At 41.2% G+C, this 18,062-nt stretch overlaps 1 protein-coding gene across 2 annotated transcripts in view; it reads left to right on the forward strand.

Moving 5' to 3' along the window:
- Positions 1-6,683, forward strand: part of LOC121563499 (immunoglobulin superfamily member 11-like) — a 93,980-nt gene extending 87,297 nt beyond the window's left edge. For both annotated transcript variants that reach the window (XM_041875411.1, XM_041875414.1), the window contains 2 exons: positions 2,000-2,147; positions 3,626-6,683. In XM_041875411.1, the coding sequence (XP_041731345.1) occupies positions 2,000-2,147; positions 3,626-4,151 (674 nt within the window). In that variant the 3' untranslated portion in view covers positions 4,152-6,683. The remainder of the gene's footprint in view (positions 1-1,999; positions 2,148-3,625) is intronic.
- Positions 6,684-18,062: the final 11,379 nt, after the last annotated feature.

Raw genomic sequence — 18,062 nt, forward strand, 5'->3', positions numbered from 1 at the left:
TCAGGGAAGGGACCCACTGTTAGATCAGGAGAGTGATCCTATAAAATCTTTATTGCCACTCAGCCATCTGTTCAGCTGTAAACAATGACAGCATCATTCTCCCAGCGTATGTTTCAGCATGTATGATTAAACACCTGCCACTGTACTACTCTCTCTGAGCTGTAGGACAACAGACTGACCTTATAGTGGAAATGACTAGTATTAATACACGTATTTGTTGTGGTTTTTAAAAGTGAGTACATCATTACGTCCTGGAGAACCACGGGGCATGTTGTTGGCGTTCAACCAAAGCTCCTCAATGTTTTATTCATATCATAATACAGGCCTTACTAGAGTGGCTTCATGCCACGGATGAATACAGTGAGGGAAAAAAGTATTTGATCCCCTGCTGATTTTGTACGTTTGCCCACTGACAAAGACATGATCAGTCTATCATTTTAATGGTAGGTTTATTTGAACAGTGAGAGACAGAATAACAACAAAAAAAATCCAGAAAAACGCATGTCAAAAATGTTATAAATTGATTTGCATTTTAATGAGGGAAATAAGTATTTGACCCCTCTGCAAAACATGACTTAGTACTTGTTGGCAAAACCCTTGTTGGCAATCACAGATGTCAGACGTTTCTTGTAGTTGGCCACCAGGTTTGCACACATTTTAGGAGGGATTTTGTTCCACTCCTCTTTGCAGATCTTCTCCAAGTCATTAAGGTTTCGAGGCTGACGTTTGGCAACTCGAACCTTCAGCTCCCAGATTTTCTATGGGAGCAAGGTCTGGAGACTGGCTAGGCCACTCCAGGACCTTAATGTGCTTCTTCTTGAGCCACTCCTTTGTTGCCTTGGCCGTGTATTTTGGGTCATTGTCATGCTGGAATACCCATCCACGACCCATTTTCAATGTCCTGGCTGAGGGAAGGAGGTTCTCACCCAAGATTTGACGTGTACATGGCCCCGTCCATCGTCCCTTTGATGCGGTGAAGTTGTCCTCTCCCCTTAACAGAAAAACATCCCCAAAGCATAATGTTTCCACCTCCATGTTTGACGGTGGGGATGGTGTTCTTGGGGTCATAGGCAGTATTCCTCCTCCTCCAAACACGGCGAATTCAGTTGATGCCAAAGAGCTCGATTTCGGTCTCATCTGACAACAACACTTTCACCCAGTTATCCTCTGAATCATTCAGATGTTCATTGGCAAACTTCAGACGGCCCTGTATATGTGCTTTCTTGAGCGGGGGACCTTGCGGGCGCTGCAGGATTTCAGTACTTCACGGCGTAGTGTGTTACCAATTGTTTTCTTGGTGACTATGGTCCCAGCTGCCTTGAGATCATTGACAAGATCCTCCCGTGTTGTTCGGGGCTGATTCCTTACCATTCTCATGATCATTGCAACTCCACGAGGTGAGATCTTGCATGGAGCCCCAGGCCGAGGGAGATTGACAGTTATTTTGTGTTTCTTCCATTTGGTAACAAACTGAGATTAGGAGCACTTCCTTTAAGAGTGTGCTCTAATCTCAGCTCGTTACCTGTATAAAATACACCTGGGAGCCAGAAATCTTTCTGATTGAGATGGGGTCAAATACTTATTTCCCTCATTAAAATGCAAATCAATTTATAACATTTTTGACATGCATTTTTCTGGATTTCTTTGTTGTCTCTCACTGTTCAAATAAACCTACCATTAAAATTATAGACTGATAATTTCTTTGTCAGTGGGCAGACGTACAAAATCATCAGGGGATCAAATACTTTTTTCCCTCACTCTAGGTGTTTGTGCTGAGGTTCAGGAGCTAGCAGTATTGAAAGTAGTTGTTGTAGAGGCATGACCGGTCGTGTGTGATTTGGGTCCCGTTCATTAGGGCACACCGTAGCAAAACGTTTTGTAATGGAAAACAAGTCTTTCATATTGGAGAAGTTCATCCCGGTTTCAGTCCATTTTCTTCTGTTTTGTACTTAATGAACATGACTTAGTCTCTCTCTCTCTTTCTCCCCTGGTCCTTCAGCCCAGCCCCAGAGTGTGGGTCTCATAGCTGGCACCATCGCCACGGGCGTGCTGGCTGTCATCATCTGCTCTCTACTGGTGCTGGTTACACTCTTCTACTGGAAGAACAAGAACAAATACGAGGAGGAGGAGATACCCAACGAGATCAGGTGGGTCTTTCATTGGCTTCCTGCTTTCTTCCATCTCTGTCCATCTATAGCAACACACTAGTCTAAACATTAGACTCTGGACTCACCATAACTGTTCTGGTGCCGTGCATTTGATAGGCTACATAGAATATGTAGTAGATACGTGTTGAAAACGGAGATATACTGTATCCTTGAAATTACCCTTTTGAAGTCAGTTTTATCCATTTGCTGAGGTGTTCAAACTTCAAACTCTCCAACTTGTCTTCATCACACCCCAATTTGTTATTTCAAACACTGTGAATTCTCTGTCGCTTGTTTAAATGGCATGCTATTCTTCCCCTATATTACTTTATAAATACATTTGAAGATAAATCATTGCTGGAATGTTTCAGCTCTGAGCTAGTGGGATAACATCTGCCTCATTTGGGTGTTGATAATGTCCCTGAATTTAAATGTGGTCTCAATGTGGTGCCTCTGCACTTATACCACTGACATTTAACATGTTCTCTAACACCATTTATCAGGACCAAGCTGTGGAAGTGAATGTCACTCCTCTTAGAGTGATACATTTTTTAAGAATGGTTTGAGAAACCTCCTAAACCGTTTTTTTTGTCATTCCAGTTGGAACCACTTGTCCTTGTTTTGTCATTTAGGCCTTCCCAATCATTGCAAGCACTATTCCGACTAGATGATACCAATATTGGATTTATAATACAAGTGAACATCAGTTGTGGTTGTTGATCATCAAACACAACAGGCCACTGTGGCTCATCTGAAGCCAGAAGTAAATATTATCTCTCTGGCTAATATAGGTTTGCCAAAAGGTGCCCCATAGCTGTTTAACTATTCATTTCTATGTCCTAAATATAATAAGTCATGCATATTGCATGCTCATTTAATTGACTGTCTCACTTAAATCCCTTTTTATAACAGAGACATCTCCATCGCTATCAGGTCCACTAATTTTCATCTGCGAAAAGAGAGTGTTCAAAACAGTGTAATATCTAATTAGTGGAGATCAAACACAACATTTTTCCAATAAACATTCACAGTAAGGAACACTGACTGCTCAGACTGGGGTTACAAATAGATTTGCCTATTTAAAAGTTTATAAACTTTAAAAAACTGTTTGAAAGAAACAATCCCACTATTTGCAATTATGAGTACATTTCCGACTAGCGTTTTCATTAACAGCTCAGTCAAACATGAAGAAGAAGAAAACCCAGTGGAATTTAAGCTGCAGATTACATCATAGGGCATTGACTAAACAGTTAGAATTGGAAGAGAAACCTAATTGAGTATTAAGATGTTGCAACACACTTGTTAACGTAAAAGCACCAAATACATATGTCACATATGATGTTGATGGAAATACGTTCAAGAGTGACATATTACTTAAGAGATTGGGATGGATATGGAAACCTGTTAACAGTGACTTTTAACCTCCTGTAATTTCTGTAGTCCCTATAGTGACCTCCCGTGCCCTTTGTGCTTGACAGGGAGGACGACCTGCCCCCTAAGAGGTCGTCGTCAGTGAAAGCGTTTCACGCCGACGCCTCATCCTCAGAGAACGACACCCTGACGTCCACCAACACCTACAACAGCCGCTACTGGCACAACCCCAAGCCCAACTACGACACCAACTCCTACACCCGCTACAACGGCGACACGCGCCAGACGTTCTCTACGGGGCAGGCAGGACACACAGGTCAAAAGGGGGTACATGCAGCTCACACAGGACACGGGACGCTGGCGCCGCCGGGCTCCGCCCCACTGGCCCGCCAGGCCTACTCCAATGGTAGCCACACCCTCCCCCCGCCCAAGACTCTGGTAGTCACTACCAACTCCGCCCCCTCCCCGCCCACCATGGTGCGCAGCAATGGCTCGGTGAGCCTGAAGCCTGTGACGGTGGCATCGCACGGCGGGTACACGCACTCGTACGCCGTAAGCCAGGCCACGCTGGAGCGCATGGGCGCCGTGCCCGTCTTGGCACCAGCCCAGAGCAGAGCAGGCTCTCTGGTCTAAAGTAAACTGTTACTGGGCTGAACCAGCCTGCCTCACCACTTCTTCTCTGTTTCTCTCTCTCTGTTTCTCCCTTTTTAACTCATAAACAGGATTTTACAATACCGACTTCATCTAATGCCAACGTCTCCAAGTACAGGACCTCGTTTAAAAACAGTGCCAGGTGTTCTATTCCTTTTGGTTTGTTTTGTATCTCTTCTTGGGTGTGGTTTTCTCTCACTGGTTCCTTGCATTAAATGGCTGTAACCACTGGGATTATACACAAAAGTCACACATAATCATCTGACGTTTCAGGTGATTGTGACTGTGGGTTTTGGACTCATCATGACAGTGAGCATTAACCGTTTAATATCTGTGTTTTAACCACATCTAGACACTCCAAACCCTGCAAGTCCCATGGAGAACCATCCGAATGTGCATGTACTGTATATTCCATTGAAAACAAACAACCAGATTCTTGCTAGTATTTCATATCACTCAGCTTTTGCGGTGATAATAATTGTTTCTTATCTTTAAAAAATGACAGAGATGTTCTTTGATTCACTGCAGTGGTCTTACATGAACAGAGCCATGGTGGTGGAAATGGCCTTAGAAGAGCAGAGAGTTATGGAAGGGATTTCTGGTGAATTACCAAATGGCAAAGACAACAGAATGGCACAACACAGTAGGCTGGTCCCGTGACTGGACAGGGGTTTTCTGATTCTGTTCATTAGCTCCAACTTCAACATGTTTATTCGTTTTTGCACGGTAGCACACTTTTAATCACCAACTCCTCTGAAGAAATGTCTTATTATAGAACGGTCTTACTTACGCATCCCCTTACCTCTACAGTGAAACTTGTAAGGATTCAGCATTTACATTGATTAGGTCCAGTATCGATAACTACGGTCTTACCTCAAGATTCCATTACGTTAAAAAACCTTTCCCTGAAACTTGAATCTGCAGTTTGAGACATACTGACAGTGTTTATGGAAGTCAGTGATATTGTATACATACTGCTGATTTATTCTAACAAAATCCAATCTCACATCAGTGCTGCTTTGACAAGAAAACATAGAAAACATCTTATTTCATAAATCCTTTCTAAGAAAAAATATATTTAAAGGGGATTTCCCTTGAGAATGCTAACAATTACTTTTTTGTACCTACTGTAAATATTGTAACTACTGGTAGGCTGGGTTGTGAATTTAAGAAAAATACTTCTGTTTCTAATGGATGCATATTTTACAACTCGTATGTCTTAATTTAAGAGGTCTATTCATTTCTGTTAACAGACACTAAACTGGGTTTTGTAGACTGTTGTTTTGTGTTTGTAAAGAAGGGATGTCTAATTTGTACAACTAGGTGTCCTCTGTGGGTGCAGCTGCAAGTTTGGGCTGTGCAATTTATACAAAATGGCAAAGTATCACAGAAACCCCCGTATACTAAAATGATTGTCTGCATCTGTTGATGTATTAACAAATGTATACTCTATCGATTGTTTTCCAGGGCACTTGGATTTTTTCACAGCTACAAATTCCAGCATTAAAAAGTTACTTAAGTATCCCCAATGATGGTTGAAAATGAAATTAATACCACCTGTAATTAAATATCTAGGTTTGTTCCAGCAGTGTTGTAGTCTTGCTATTGAGGTAGGAATCAGAATGTTTTGGGGGCCATATTTTTTAGACCGTTTTTAGACCTTAAACTAACTGCTGATTTATGTTTTTATATGAATTGTACAATATTATCTATCCTGCTCTTTGCATTGAAAGTCATTAATATTCAACTTAATATTTCACTTGAAAGACAAATTGTTTTGATATTGTGTGATATTACATTAAGAAAATGTTACAATTTGTTTAAGGGTAACCAAAAAAAACACTTCACTCCTGAGAAAACGTGTCTCCTGTATTTGGTGTCAGGATCTTTCTCATTCGGTCTCTACATATACTGTACCTAATGATAGCTGTGGTCTCTACAGTATGAATTCGGCCATTCAATGTGCTCAAGTTAAGTGTTATTGAATTTAATTGAAATATGCTCCAGTAAGAATCCATTAGACGTATTCAATTAAACCTCCTCAAGTAAACCATTATGGATGGTGAGCAGAACTTTCTGTCCTGAAGCAATAAAGACCTACCAGGTGAACCACATTAGGAGGACCTGTTGATGTACAAGATAGACATTTATCAAACTGTTCCTTTTCTGTCGCTCACTCAGCTGATTGGCTGAGGTCCCTGCTCATTGGCTTATGTGTCATGTCTCATTCCCTCTGTCAGGGAACCAAGATTATATTAGTAACTTAATAATTAAAAGCAAATTGCTTAATTTTATCTCTGAAAGCGGCCATGACTAAAACACTGTTCAGTCTGATCAGGTAATATTCACAACTTTTGAGAGTATTCTTTGCGTATGTTTGGTGTTCAGGGACTTGTTTCAACGTCAGAGTACATCCATGTGATTTATGTATGTACTGTTTTATGTACAGTGCCTTCAGAAAGTATGCATACTCCTTGACTTATTCCACATTTTGTTGTGTTACAGCCTGAATTTATTGAAAATGAAATACAGAAATATCTCATTTACATAAGTATTCACACCCCTGAGTTAATACATGTTCCAATCACCTTTGGCAGTGATTACAGCTGTCAGTCTTTCTAGGTATGTCTCCAAGAGCTTTGCACACCTGGATTGTACAATATTTGCCCATTATTCTTTTTTAAATTATTCAAGCTCTGTCAAGTTGGTTGTTGATCATTGCTAGACAGCCATTTTCAAGTCTTGCCATAGATTTTCAAGCTGATTTAAGTCAGAACTGTAACTCGGCCACTCAGGAACATTCACTGTCTTCTTGGTAAGAAACTCCAGTGTAGATTTTTAGCCTATTTTAGGTAATTGTTCTGCTGAAAGGTGAATTCATTTCTCAGTGTCTAGTGGAAAGCAGACTGAACCAGGTTTTCCTCTAGGATTTTGCCTGTGCATTCTATTTATTTTTTTTGTCCTGAAAAACAAGCATACCCATAACATGATGCAACCACCACTATGCTTGAAAATATGAGGAGTGGTACTCAGTAATGTGTTGTGTTGGATTTGCCCCAAACATAACACTTTGTATTCAGGACAAAAAGTTAATTGCTTTGCCACATTGCAGTATTACTTTAGTGCTTTGTTGCAAGCAGGATGTATGTTTGGAATATTTGCATTCTGTACAGGCTTCCTTTTTCACTCCTGCCAATTAGGTTAGTATTGTGGAGTAACTACAATGTTGTTGATCTTTCCTCAGTTAGGAAGGACACCTGTATCTTTGTAGTGACTGAGGTGTATTGATACACCAGACAAAGTGTAATTAATAACTTCACCATACTCAAAGGGATATTCAATGTCTGCTTTTTTTTACCCATCTACCAATGGGTGCCTTTCTTTGCGAAGCATTGGAAAACCTCCCTGGTCTCTGTGTTTGAAATTCACTGCTCGACAGAGGGACCTAACAGATAATTGTATGTGTGGGGTAATGAGATGAGGTAGCCATTCAAAAAATCATGCTAAACACTATTATTGCACACAGAGTGAGTCCATGCAACTTATTATGTGACTTGTTGAGCAAAGTTTTACTTCTGAATTTATGTAGGCTTGCCATAACAAAGAGGTTGAATACTTATTTCAAGACATTTCAGCCTTTCAGTTGTAATTATTATTTTTTTGACTTCGAAAAACATAATTCCACTTTATGGGGTATTGTGTGTAGGCCAGTGACCAAACAAATCTAAATGTAATCCATTTAAAATTCAGTCTGTAAGGCAACAAAATGTGGAAAAAGTAAAGGTGTGTGAATACTTTCTGAAGGCACTTTGCATGTACTCTGCTGATAACCCTGGGGTTGTACACTAGCTTGTTGTGTCTGGTCACAGACAGACACTCAACTGCTCTTTAACTCTTTAACTATTATTAAAGAACCACAGGTTCAGGTCAGATAAGGTGAGGGTATCTGTTTCCTCTGTTAGAGATCTCTTGGGGCAAATCCTAACTTCCACTTAAATTTTACTTAGTCATGCATTGATGTCAATGGGAGACGAAGTGAACATTATATGTTAGACATCTCTTGGGGCAAATCCTAACTTCCACTTACATTTTACTTAGTCATGCATTGATGTCAATGGGAGACAAAGTGAAAATTATATTTAAAAGTTAGGATTTGTCACTTAATGAGCCTGGCCCAAAACACAACTGCTTGAACTAGAAATGGAGAGGAGGGATAACCACAAAACCCAGACAAGTGATGGTGCATTGTCTGCTGGGGCCATAAGTTAATCAGGTTGTGTGTATATAGATAATATATTATATTGCCAATAGTAAACATTGTAAATATGTAAAATATATATTGTACTTAACAGTTTGATTGATATGAAATATGACATTAACACTGGAAGTTGTAGTGAATAAATATTGTTAATACATTCTAACTGTAGTTGTGTTCATTGACTTAGTCATTTTAATACTTTTTTTTTAATACAGATGATCTTATTGGTAATATACACCGAGTATGACAAACATTAGGAACACCTTCCTAATATTGAGTTGTACTTTTTTCTCAATTCATCAGGACATGGACGCTACAAGGTGTCGAAAGCGTTCCACAGGGACGCTGGCCCATGTTGACTTCAATGCTTTCCACAGTTGTGTCTGAAGGCTTAAAAATCCTTCTTTAACCTGTCTCCTCCCCTTCATCTACACTGATTGAAGTGGATTTAACAAATGACATCAATAAGGGATCATCGCTTTCACCTGGTCAGTCTATGTCATGGAAAGAGCAGGTGTTCCTAATGGTTTGTACACTCAGTGTATATCATTTTGTACAGCTGATAAGTGTCTTCACTGACATTTTCAACCTATCCCTGACCTGGTCTGTAATACCAACTTGTGTCAAACAGACCACTATAGTCACTGTGCCCAAGAAAACCAAGGTAACCTGCCTTAATGACTATCGCCCCGTAGCACTCATATCTATAGCCATGAAATACTTTGAAAGGCTGGACATGGCTCACATCAACACCATCACCGCAGACACCCTGGACCCTACCGCTCCAACACATCCACAGATGATGCAATCTCTATTGCACTCCACACTGCCCTCACCCACCTGGACAAAAGGAATACCTTTGTAAGAATGCTGTTCTTTGACTACAGCTTAGCATTCAACACCATAGACCCCTCCCCAGGCGGTGAGGGTAAGCAACAACACAGCTGCCACTTTGACCGCAATTGGCTACACAGGGTAGTAAGTACGGCCCAGTACATCACTGAGCACCCTGCCATCCAGGACCTCTATACCAGGCGGTGTCAAAAACTGTCAAAGACTCCAGACACACAAGCCATAGACTGTTCACTCTGCTACCGCACAGCAACCGGTACCAGTCTGGAACCAACAGGATCCTGAACAGCTTCTACCCCCAAGCCATAAGACTGCTAAACAAGACTGCTAAATAGCTAATCAAATGGCTCCCCGGACGACCTGCATTGACCTTTTTTTGCACGATCTCTCTTGCACTGACTCTATGCACACACACTGGACTCTACTCACACATACTTACACTGACACCCCAACACACACACACATACACACACTACATACGTCCACACACATATAACATATGCACACATGCATACTGACAACACACACACATTCACACACACCACATACGCTGCTGTCTATTATCTATCCTGTTGCCTAGTCACTTTAACCCTACCTATATGTACATCACTACCTCAATTACATAGGCGGTTGCTGGCTCTTAATTGGGGAGGATGGGCTGGTAGTAATGGCTAGAGCGGATTATGTGGAATGGTATAAAATACATCAAACACATGGTTTCAATGTGTTTGATGCCATTTCATTCACTCAGCAGCCTCCGGTGCTCAATTACCTCATACCCCTGCACATCGACTTGGTACTGGTACTCCCTGTATACACTGAGGGTATAAAACATTAGGAACACCTTTCCATGACAGACTGACCAGGTGAATCCACGTGAAATGTCACCTGTTAAATCCACTTCAATCAGTGTAGATGAATGGGAAGAGACAGGTTAAAGAATGACTTTTAAGCCTTGAGACAACTGAGACATGGATTGTGTATGTGTGCCATCCAGAGGGTGAATGGGCAAGACAAAAGATCCAAGTGCCTTTGAACGGGGGTATGGTAGTAGGTGCCAGGAACACTGGTTTGTGTCAAGAACTGCAACGTTGCTGGGTTTCCTGTGTGTATCAAGAATGGTCCACAACCCAAAAAACATCCAACCAACTTGACACAACTTTGGGAAGCATTGGAGTGAACATACAGTACCAGTCAACATTTTGGACACCTACTCATTCAATGGTTTTTCTTTATTTTTACTATTTTCTACACCAAAACTATGAAATAACACATATGGAATCATGTAGTAACAAAAAAGTGTTAAACAAATCAAAATATATTTTCTATTTGAGATTCTTCAAATAGCCACTCTTTGCCTTGATGACAGCTTTGCACACTCTTGGCATTTCCAACAGTCTTGAAGGAGTTCCCACATATGCTGAGCACTTGTTGGCTGCTTTTCCTTCACTCTGCGGTCCGACTCATCCCAAACCGTCTCAATTGGGTTGAGGTCGGGGGATTGTGGAGGCCAGGTAATCTGATGCATCACTCTCCTTCTTGGTAAAATAGCCCTTACACAGCCTGGAGGTGTGTTGGGTCATTGTCCTGTTGAAAAACAAATGATAGTCCCACTAAGCCCAAACCAGATGGGATGGCGTATCGCTGCAGAATGATGTGGTAGCCATGCTGGTTAAGTGTGCCTTGAATTCTAAATAAATCACAGACAGTGTCACCAGCAAAGCACCCCTACACCACAGCACCTCCTCCTCCATGCTTTACGGTGGGAATTACACATGCGGAGATCATCCGTTCACCCACACCACGTCTCACAAAGACATGGCGGTTGGAACCAAAAATCTCCAATTTGGACTCCAGACCAAAGGACACATCTCCACCGGTCTAATGTCCATTGCTCGTGTTTCTTGGCACAAGCACGTCTCTTCTTCTTATTGGTGTCCTTTAGCAGTGGTTTCTTTGCAGCAATTTGACCATGAAGGCCTGATTCACACAGTCCCCTCTGAACAATTGATGTTGAGATGTGTCTGTGACTTGAACTCTGTTAAGCATTTATTTGGGCTGCAATTTCTGAGGCTGGTAACTCTAATGAACTTATCCTCTGCAGTGGAGGTAACTCTGGGTCTTCCATTCTTGTGGCGGTCCTCATGAGAGCCAGTTTCATCATAGCGCTTTATGGTTTTTGTGACTGCACTTGAAGAAACGATCAAAGTTCTTGAAATCTTCCGTATTGACTGACCATGTCTTAAGGTAATGATGGACTGTCGTTTCTCTTTGCTTATTTGAGCTGTTCTTGCCATAATATGGACTTGGTCTGTTACCAAATAGGGCTATCTTCTGTATACCCGCCCTACCTTGTCACAACACAACTGATTGGCTCAAACGCATTAAGAAGGAAATAAATTCCACAAATTAACTTTTAAGAAGGCACACCTGTTAATTGAAATGCATTCCAGGTGACTACCTCATGAAGCTAGTTGAGAGAATGCCAATAGTGTGCAAAGCTGTCATAAAGGCAAAGGGGGTGCAACTCAATATTAGGAAGGTGTTTCTAATGTTTGGTATACTCAGTATATAGCCATGTTATTTTTACTTGTTATTGTTATTCACTGTGTATTTATTCCTTGTGTCACTATTTCTATTTTTTATTTAATGTTTTTATCTTTATCCTTAACTCTGCATTGTTGGAAAGGACCCGTAAGTAAGCATTTACTGTTAGTCTACACCTGTTGTTTACGAAGCATCAAATTTGATTTGATTTGAAATGCAATACTTCAACAACCCATTGGGAGGCAGAGCCTACTCACTGATCCATGCCCCATCCAAACTCCTTGGAGAAGTAAGCTATGTATTTCCTCCTCTGCAAAGCTGCTCTTCCAAAAGGAAGAAAATATTGTCACGATCCAATATGAGCCGGATGGAAAAAAAAAAAAAGTAGTCATAAACAACTAATAATTAAAAATTAATCTTGAGCTGCAATAACTCTGAATAATTAAGTTAATACTCTTAAACAGTGACATTTGTATTTTATGTTAATGGACTTTCTGGGTTTGAATGGTTGTTGCAGATGGATTTAGATTAGCTAAATACTCTGCAGTTAGTTTGAGTAATCAACAATGTTTATATATTGGTGCAACGTTAATTAGCATATTTTAATCACAATAATCCTCAAGGTGTTGCTCGCCATATACTACGCCCTTAGTGTTTTTCTACCTCCCTCCTCCAAACGAATCCTATGAGGAATGGTTTGTAACAGAGGCACTAGCTCTGTTGTCTTAAGAGAAATTGAGATTGGTATTAGAGATCGCCCAATTAGTGAATTTGCACTTGAGACAAGCAGTGTGAGCTTTTGTGGGGGGGATATGTGGTATAAAAAAAAACTATTGGAGACTTAGATAGCATGAAGCACTACATATTGTCAACCTCCACATTGGGCCATGGCTCTAAAAGGGTTGGCTATGGCTGTGTTTTTATCCTTGGTCTCCCTGCTCTCTCCTTCTTAACCCTGATAAATGTCTTTACAGCCAGGAATGACAATCTGTAGTATATATTTTAAGCGCCTGCCACGGTTGATCACTGCAGAAACCTTTTAACTTTATGAAACTGTCAGAGCACAGCCATGCTTTATGCCTGGCCATGGACATACAGCGTTTTACCTGAGATGCCATAAATGTGGCCTTATTCCGCTGCTATCAATGAGATGCTGATAGGACACTGCATATGGGGCTTTTCTAAATTGGCTGGATATTACCCATTTTTTTGTGGGTCTCAGTGTAACATATTATATTTTAAATATATAGCTCAGGATTTACAAGTGAATGACAGACAGACTTTCTTGATATTTTCAAAAGGTACAAAATGTGTTTTTGTGATGAGTGTGATGGAAGGAGTCAGGCGCAGGAGAGTAATCACCGAATATAGAGTTTATTCCGTCTTTACACACAAATGCGCTGGAATAGCGACAAACGAAACAGGCACAGGGGAAACTCTCATCCCTGGCAATACAGTGTAACGGATATCCAACAATACATAGGCACAGGCGAAATATCTACCCTGGCAACACAATGGTACGAGTAGCTCCTCCGAGCTACACTACTCTCACAATTAAACAATCACCCACAAGGACAAGGGGGCAGAGGGAACACTTATACACGGACTAACGAGGGGATAAGAACCAGGTGTGTGTAATGACAAGACAAGACAAATGGAATGATGAATATAGGAGCGGCAGTGGTTAGTAAGTCGGTGACGACGAGCGCCGAAGCCTGCCCGAACAAGGAGGGGAGGCAGCCTCGGCGGAAGTCGTGACAGTTTCGCTTATCAATGTTGATCTATAACAACTTTCCTAATGTTGAATGAATGTTTAGATGACATTCTCAAAACTCTAAAGGCCCTATTGATCAGGATTGCCATGTATTCCTTTCGCCTGGAGAAAAGTTAAATGTTTACGTTTGATTTGGGTTAAATGTAAATATCTTCCATCCTGAGGGCATTGGAGAGCAATGGCTGAATTCAAACCAAAGGCAAACTCTCTTTCATCTGTTCTTCCAAATGTTAATTCCAACATTCAACATTTCTTGAATAACAGTAGAATAACTTTCTCGTCAATGGGCATATTTTGTATTATAATACTGTGCATTACCATGTGGGAAGTCAAAATATGTCCAACTCCTAATGCCTTGCTACAGTAAGGTAATTGGTGCTAAATTGAAAGTGGAACATTGTAATATTCCCAAAACACTACCCCCAAAGCGATACACCCCATCTTCATCCATCACATGATCTCAAAGACAAATGGGTAACCATGGAAGAGTGAGAAAATCGAGCCAATCAGAGGGCCTCGGGTTTCAATTTGAATGCCAGTGGTTCTCTCAGGAAAGCACTTGGACATCCATTACATGCCCAAATCCGAATTGATTTATGCTAGCAGCAGTGGTGTGTCTACAGAACACCCAGCACATAATAGCACGCCCAGAGCTACGATTCCATTCTTATTCTCCTGGCTGGCTGGCTGGGTGTCTACTATGGACCCATTTAGGCCTTTGTTATTCAGGACTTGGGGATGCTGACAGAGGAAGCCTGCTGCCCGGTGCTTGGTGATGCAGGGTCAAACTAATTGGCCTCTAAATTAAATGGTGATATAAGAACGCACTCTCTGAATACCTCATCAACCCACGGTGCAACCCACATACATTAAACAGTAAGGTGGATACAAAATATATTTATTCAGTATAAGTGCCAGCTGGCATATCATAATATGTGATAATACAATGCTTTATACAAATGTGACTAGTTACAAGATCCTAAGCTTATTGTAATTTTTTACAAAAACTGTTCTTTACAGTTTATAAAGTCAGGATCGAGGGAAAGATGAACGGCGCAAAGTACAGAGAGACCCTTGATGAAAACCTCCTCCAGAGCACTCAAGTCCTCAGACTGGGACAAAGATTCACCTTCGCCCCAGTCAACAACCCTAAGCACACAGCCAAGACAATGCAGGATTGGCTTCGGGACAAGTCTCTGAATGTCCTTGAGTGGCCCAGCCAGAGCCCGGACTTGAACCCGATCGAACATCTTTGGAGAGACCTGAAATAGCTGTGCAGCGACGCTCCCCATCGAACCTGAATCTGCAGAGAAGAATGGGAGAAACTCCCCAAATACAGGTGTGCCAAGCTTGTAGCGTCGTACCCAAGACGACTCAAGGCTGTAATCGCTGCTTAAGGTGCTTCAACAAAGTACTGAGTAAAGGGTCTGAATACTTATGTAAATGTGATATTTCAAATTTATATTTGTAATACAATAAAAAAATAAAAATAAACTGTTTTCGCTTTGTCATTATGGGGTATTGTGTGTAGATTTAGGAGGGGAAAAAACAATTTCATCCATTTTAGAATAAGGCTGTAACGTAACAAAATGTGAAAAAAGTCAAGGGGTCTGAATACTTTCCGAATGCACTGTATATATTTATACTCCGGACTCGACATTGCTCGTCCTAATATTGATATATTTCTTAATTCCATTATTTTACTTTTAGATCTGTGTGTATTGTTGTGAATTGTTAGATATTACTGCACTGCTAGAGTTAGGGACACAAGCATTTTGCTACACCCGCAATAACATCTGATAAATATGTGTGTGCAGTAATTTGATTTGATTTGATATACTTGTTTCCCAGTTTTGAGAAAAATCCCTTCAAATATTTTTTGGCTTGCTGAAGAGCACTTCTTTGTGTACACCCATTCAGCATCGTTCACACCCTCTTAAACCTTAATCCCAACCATATCTTTAAAGACGTCCTCCAGCGATTTTTTAACTTTTTCTGTTGAAAAGCGTTATCCCAATGTCACGATCATTGAGGAACAGGTCAGACCAAGGTGCAGCGTGGTATGCGTACATGTTTATTAAACAGGATAAACACTAGACAAAATAACAAAATCAACAAAACCGTGAAGTCCTCTGGGCTATACAGGAAACAAGCCAAACAGGAACACAAACAAGATCCCACAACCCAGGCAGGAAAACTGGCTGCCTAAGTATGATCCCCAATCAGAGACAACGAGCGACAGCTGCCTCTGATTGGGAACCACACCCGGCCAAACATAGAAATACAATACATAGAGCTTCACACCCTGACCAAACTACCTAGAGAATAACAGTCTCTCCAGGTCAGGGCGTGACACCCAAGTATATATACAGTAAAGTAAACACACTAAAGGGTATACAAATATGTTTTGAGCAAAATAGTGTTTTTAAGACACAACTGCAAACTTCAAGAAGAATGGCATTCAATGAGTTGGTTTGATGGAGATTCGTGATGTCATCGGCCTCCCCCCTTGCTTGAGGAACAATAGAGGAGGAATAAAAATCAAATCACATTTTATAGGTTGCGTACATGTTTAGCAGTTATCGCAGGTGTAGTGAAACGCTTATGTTCCTAGCTCCAAAAGTGCAGTAATACCTAACAATACAAAACATAAAAAAATAAATAATAAATTTACAAAAAACGACCTGTTTTTGCTTTGTCATTATGGGGTATTGTGTGTAGATTGACGAGGGGAAAAAAACGATTTAATCCATTTTAGAATCAGGCTGTAATGTAACAAAATATGGATAGAATCAAGGGGTCTGAATACTTTCCAAATGCACTGTAGTATATGTACAGCAGTAGTTAAATAGGATAGGCCTTGACTAGAATACAGTATATACATATGAAGTGGGTAAAACAGTACGTAAACATTATTAAAGTGACTAGTGTTCATTGACTATGTTATTAATGAGGGAAATAAGTATTTGACCCCTCTGCAAAACATGACTTAGTACTTGGTGGCAAAACCCTTGTTGGCAATCACAGAGGTCAGACGTTTCTTGTAGTTGGCCACCAGGTTTGCACACATTTCAGGAGGGATTTTGTCCCACTCCTCTTTGCAGATCTTCTCCAAGTCATTAAGGTTTCGAGGCTGACGTTTGGCAACTCGAACCTTCAGCTCCCTCCACAGATTTTCTATGGGATTAAGGTCTGGAGACTGGCTAGGCCACTCCAGGACCTTAATGTGCTTCTTCTTGAGCCACTCCTTTGTTGCCTTGGCCGTGTGTTTTGGGTCATTGTCATGCTGGAATACCCATCCACGACCCATTTTCAATGCCCTGGCTGAGGGAAGGAGGTTCTCACCCAAGATTTGACAGTACATGGCCCCGTCCATCGTCCCTTTGATGCAGTGAAGTTGTCCTGTCCCCTTAGCAGAAAAACACCCCCAAAGCATAATGTTTCCACCTCCATGTTTGACGGTGGGGATGGTGTTCTTGGGGTCATAGTCAGCATTGCTCCTCCTCCAAACACGGCGAGTTGAGTTGATGCCAAAGAGCTCCATTTTGGTCTCATCTGACCACAACACTTTCACCCAGTTGAATCATTTAGATGTTCATTCAGAACTTCAGACAGGCATGTATATGTGCTTTCTTGAGCAGGGGGACCTTGCGAGCACTGCAGGATTTCAGGCGCAGTGTGTTACCAATTGTTTTCTTGGTGAAAATGGTCCCAGCTGCCTTGAGATCATTGACAAGATCCTCCCGTGTAGTTCTGGGCTGATTCTTCACCGTTCTCATGATCATTGCAACTCCACGAGGTGAGATCTTGCATGGAGCCCCAGGCAGAGGGAGATTGACAGTTATTTTGTGTTTCTTCCATTTGCGAATAATCGCATCAACGGTTGTCACCTTCTCACCAAGCTGCTTGACGATGGTCTTGTAGCCCATTCCAGCCTTGTGTAGGTCTACAATCTTGTCCCTGACATCCTTGGAGAGCTCTTTGGTCTTGGCCATGGTGGAGAGTTTGGAATCTGATTGATATATTGCTTCTGTGGACAGGTGTCTTTTATACAGGTAACAAGCTGAGATTAGGAGCACTCCCTTTAAGAGTGTGCTCCTAATCTCAGCTCGTTACCTGTATAAAAGACACCTGGGAGCCAGAAATCTTTCTGATTGAGAGGGGGTCAAATACTTATTTCCCTCATTAAAATGCAAATCAATTTATAACATTTTTGACATGCGTTTTTTCTGTATTTTTTTGTTGTTATTCTGTCTCTCACTGTTCAAATAAACCTACCATTAAAATTATAGACTGATCATTTCTTTGTCAGTGGGCAAACGTACAAAATCAGCAGGGGATCAAATACTTTTTTCCCTCACTGTATGGCAGCAGTCTCCAAGGTGCAGGTTTGAGTACAGGGTGGTAGACGGCTAGTAACTAAAGTTCAGGGTAGAGTACTGGCGGAGGCCAGCTAGTGATG

This window comes from Coregonus clupeaformis, chromosome 5 (genome assembly GCF_020615455.1).
Source record: "Coregonus clupeaformis isolate EN_2021a chromosome 5, ASM2061545v1, whole genome shotgun sequence".
In the NCBI taxonomy this organism is placed as follows: domain Eukaryota; kingdom Metazoa; phylum Chordata; class Actinopteri; order Salmoniformes; family Salmonidae; genus Coregonus; species Coregonus clupeaformis.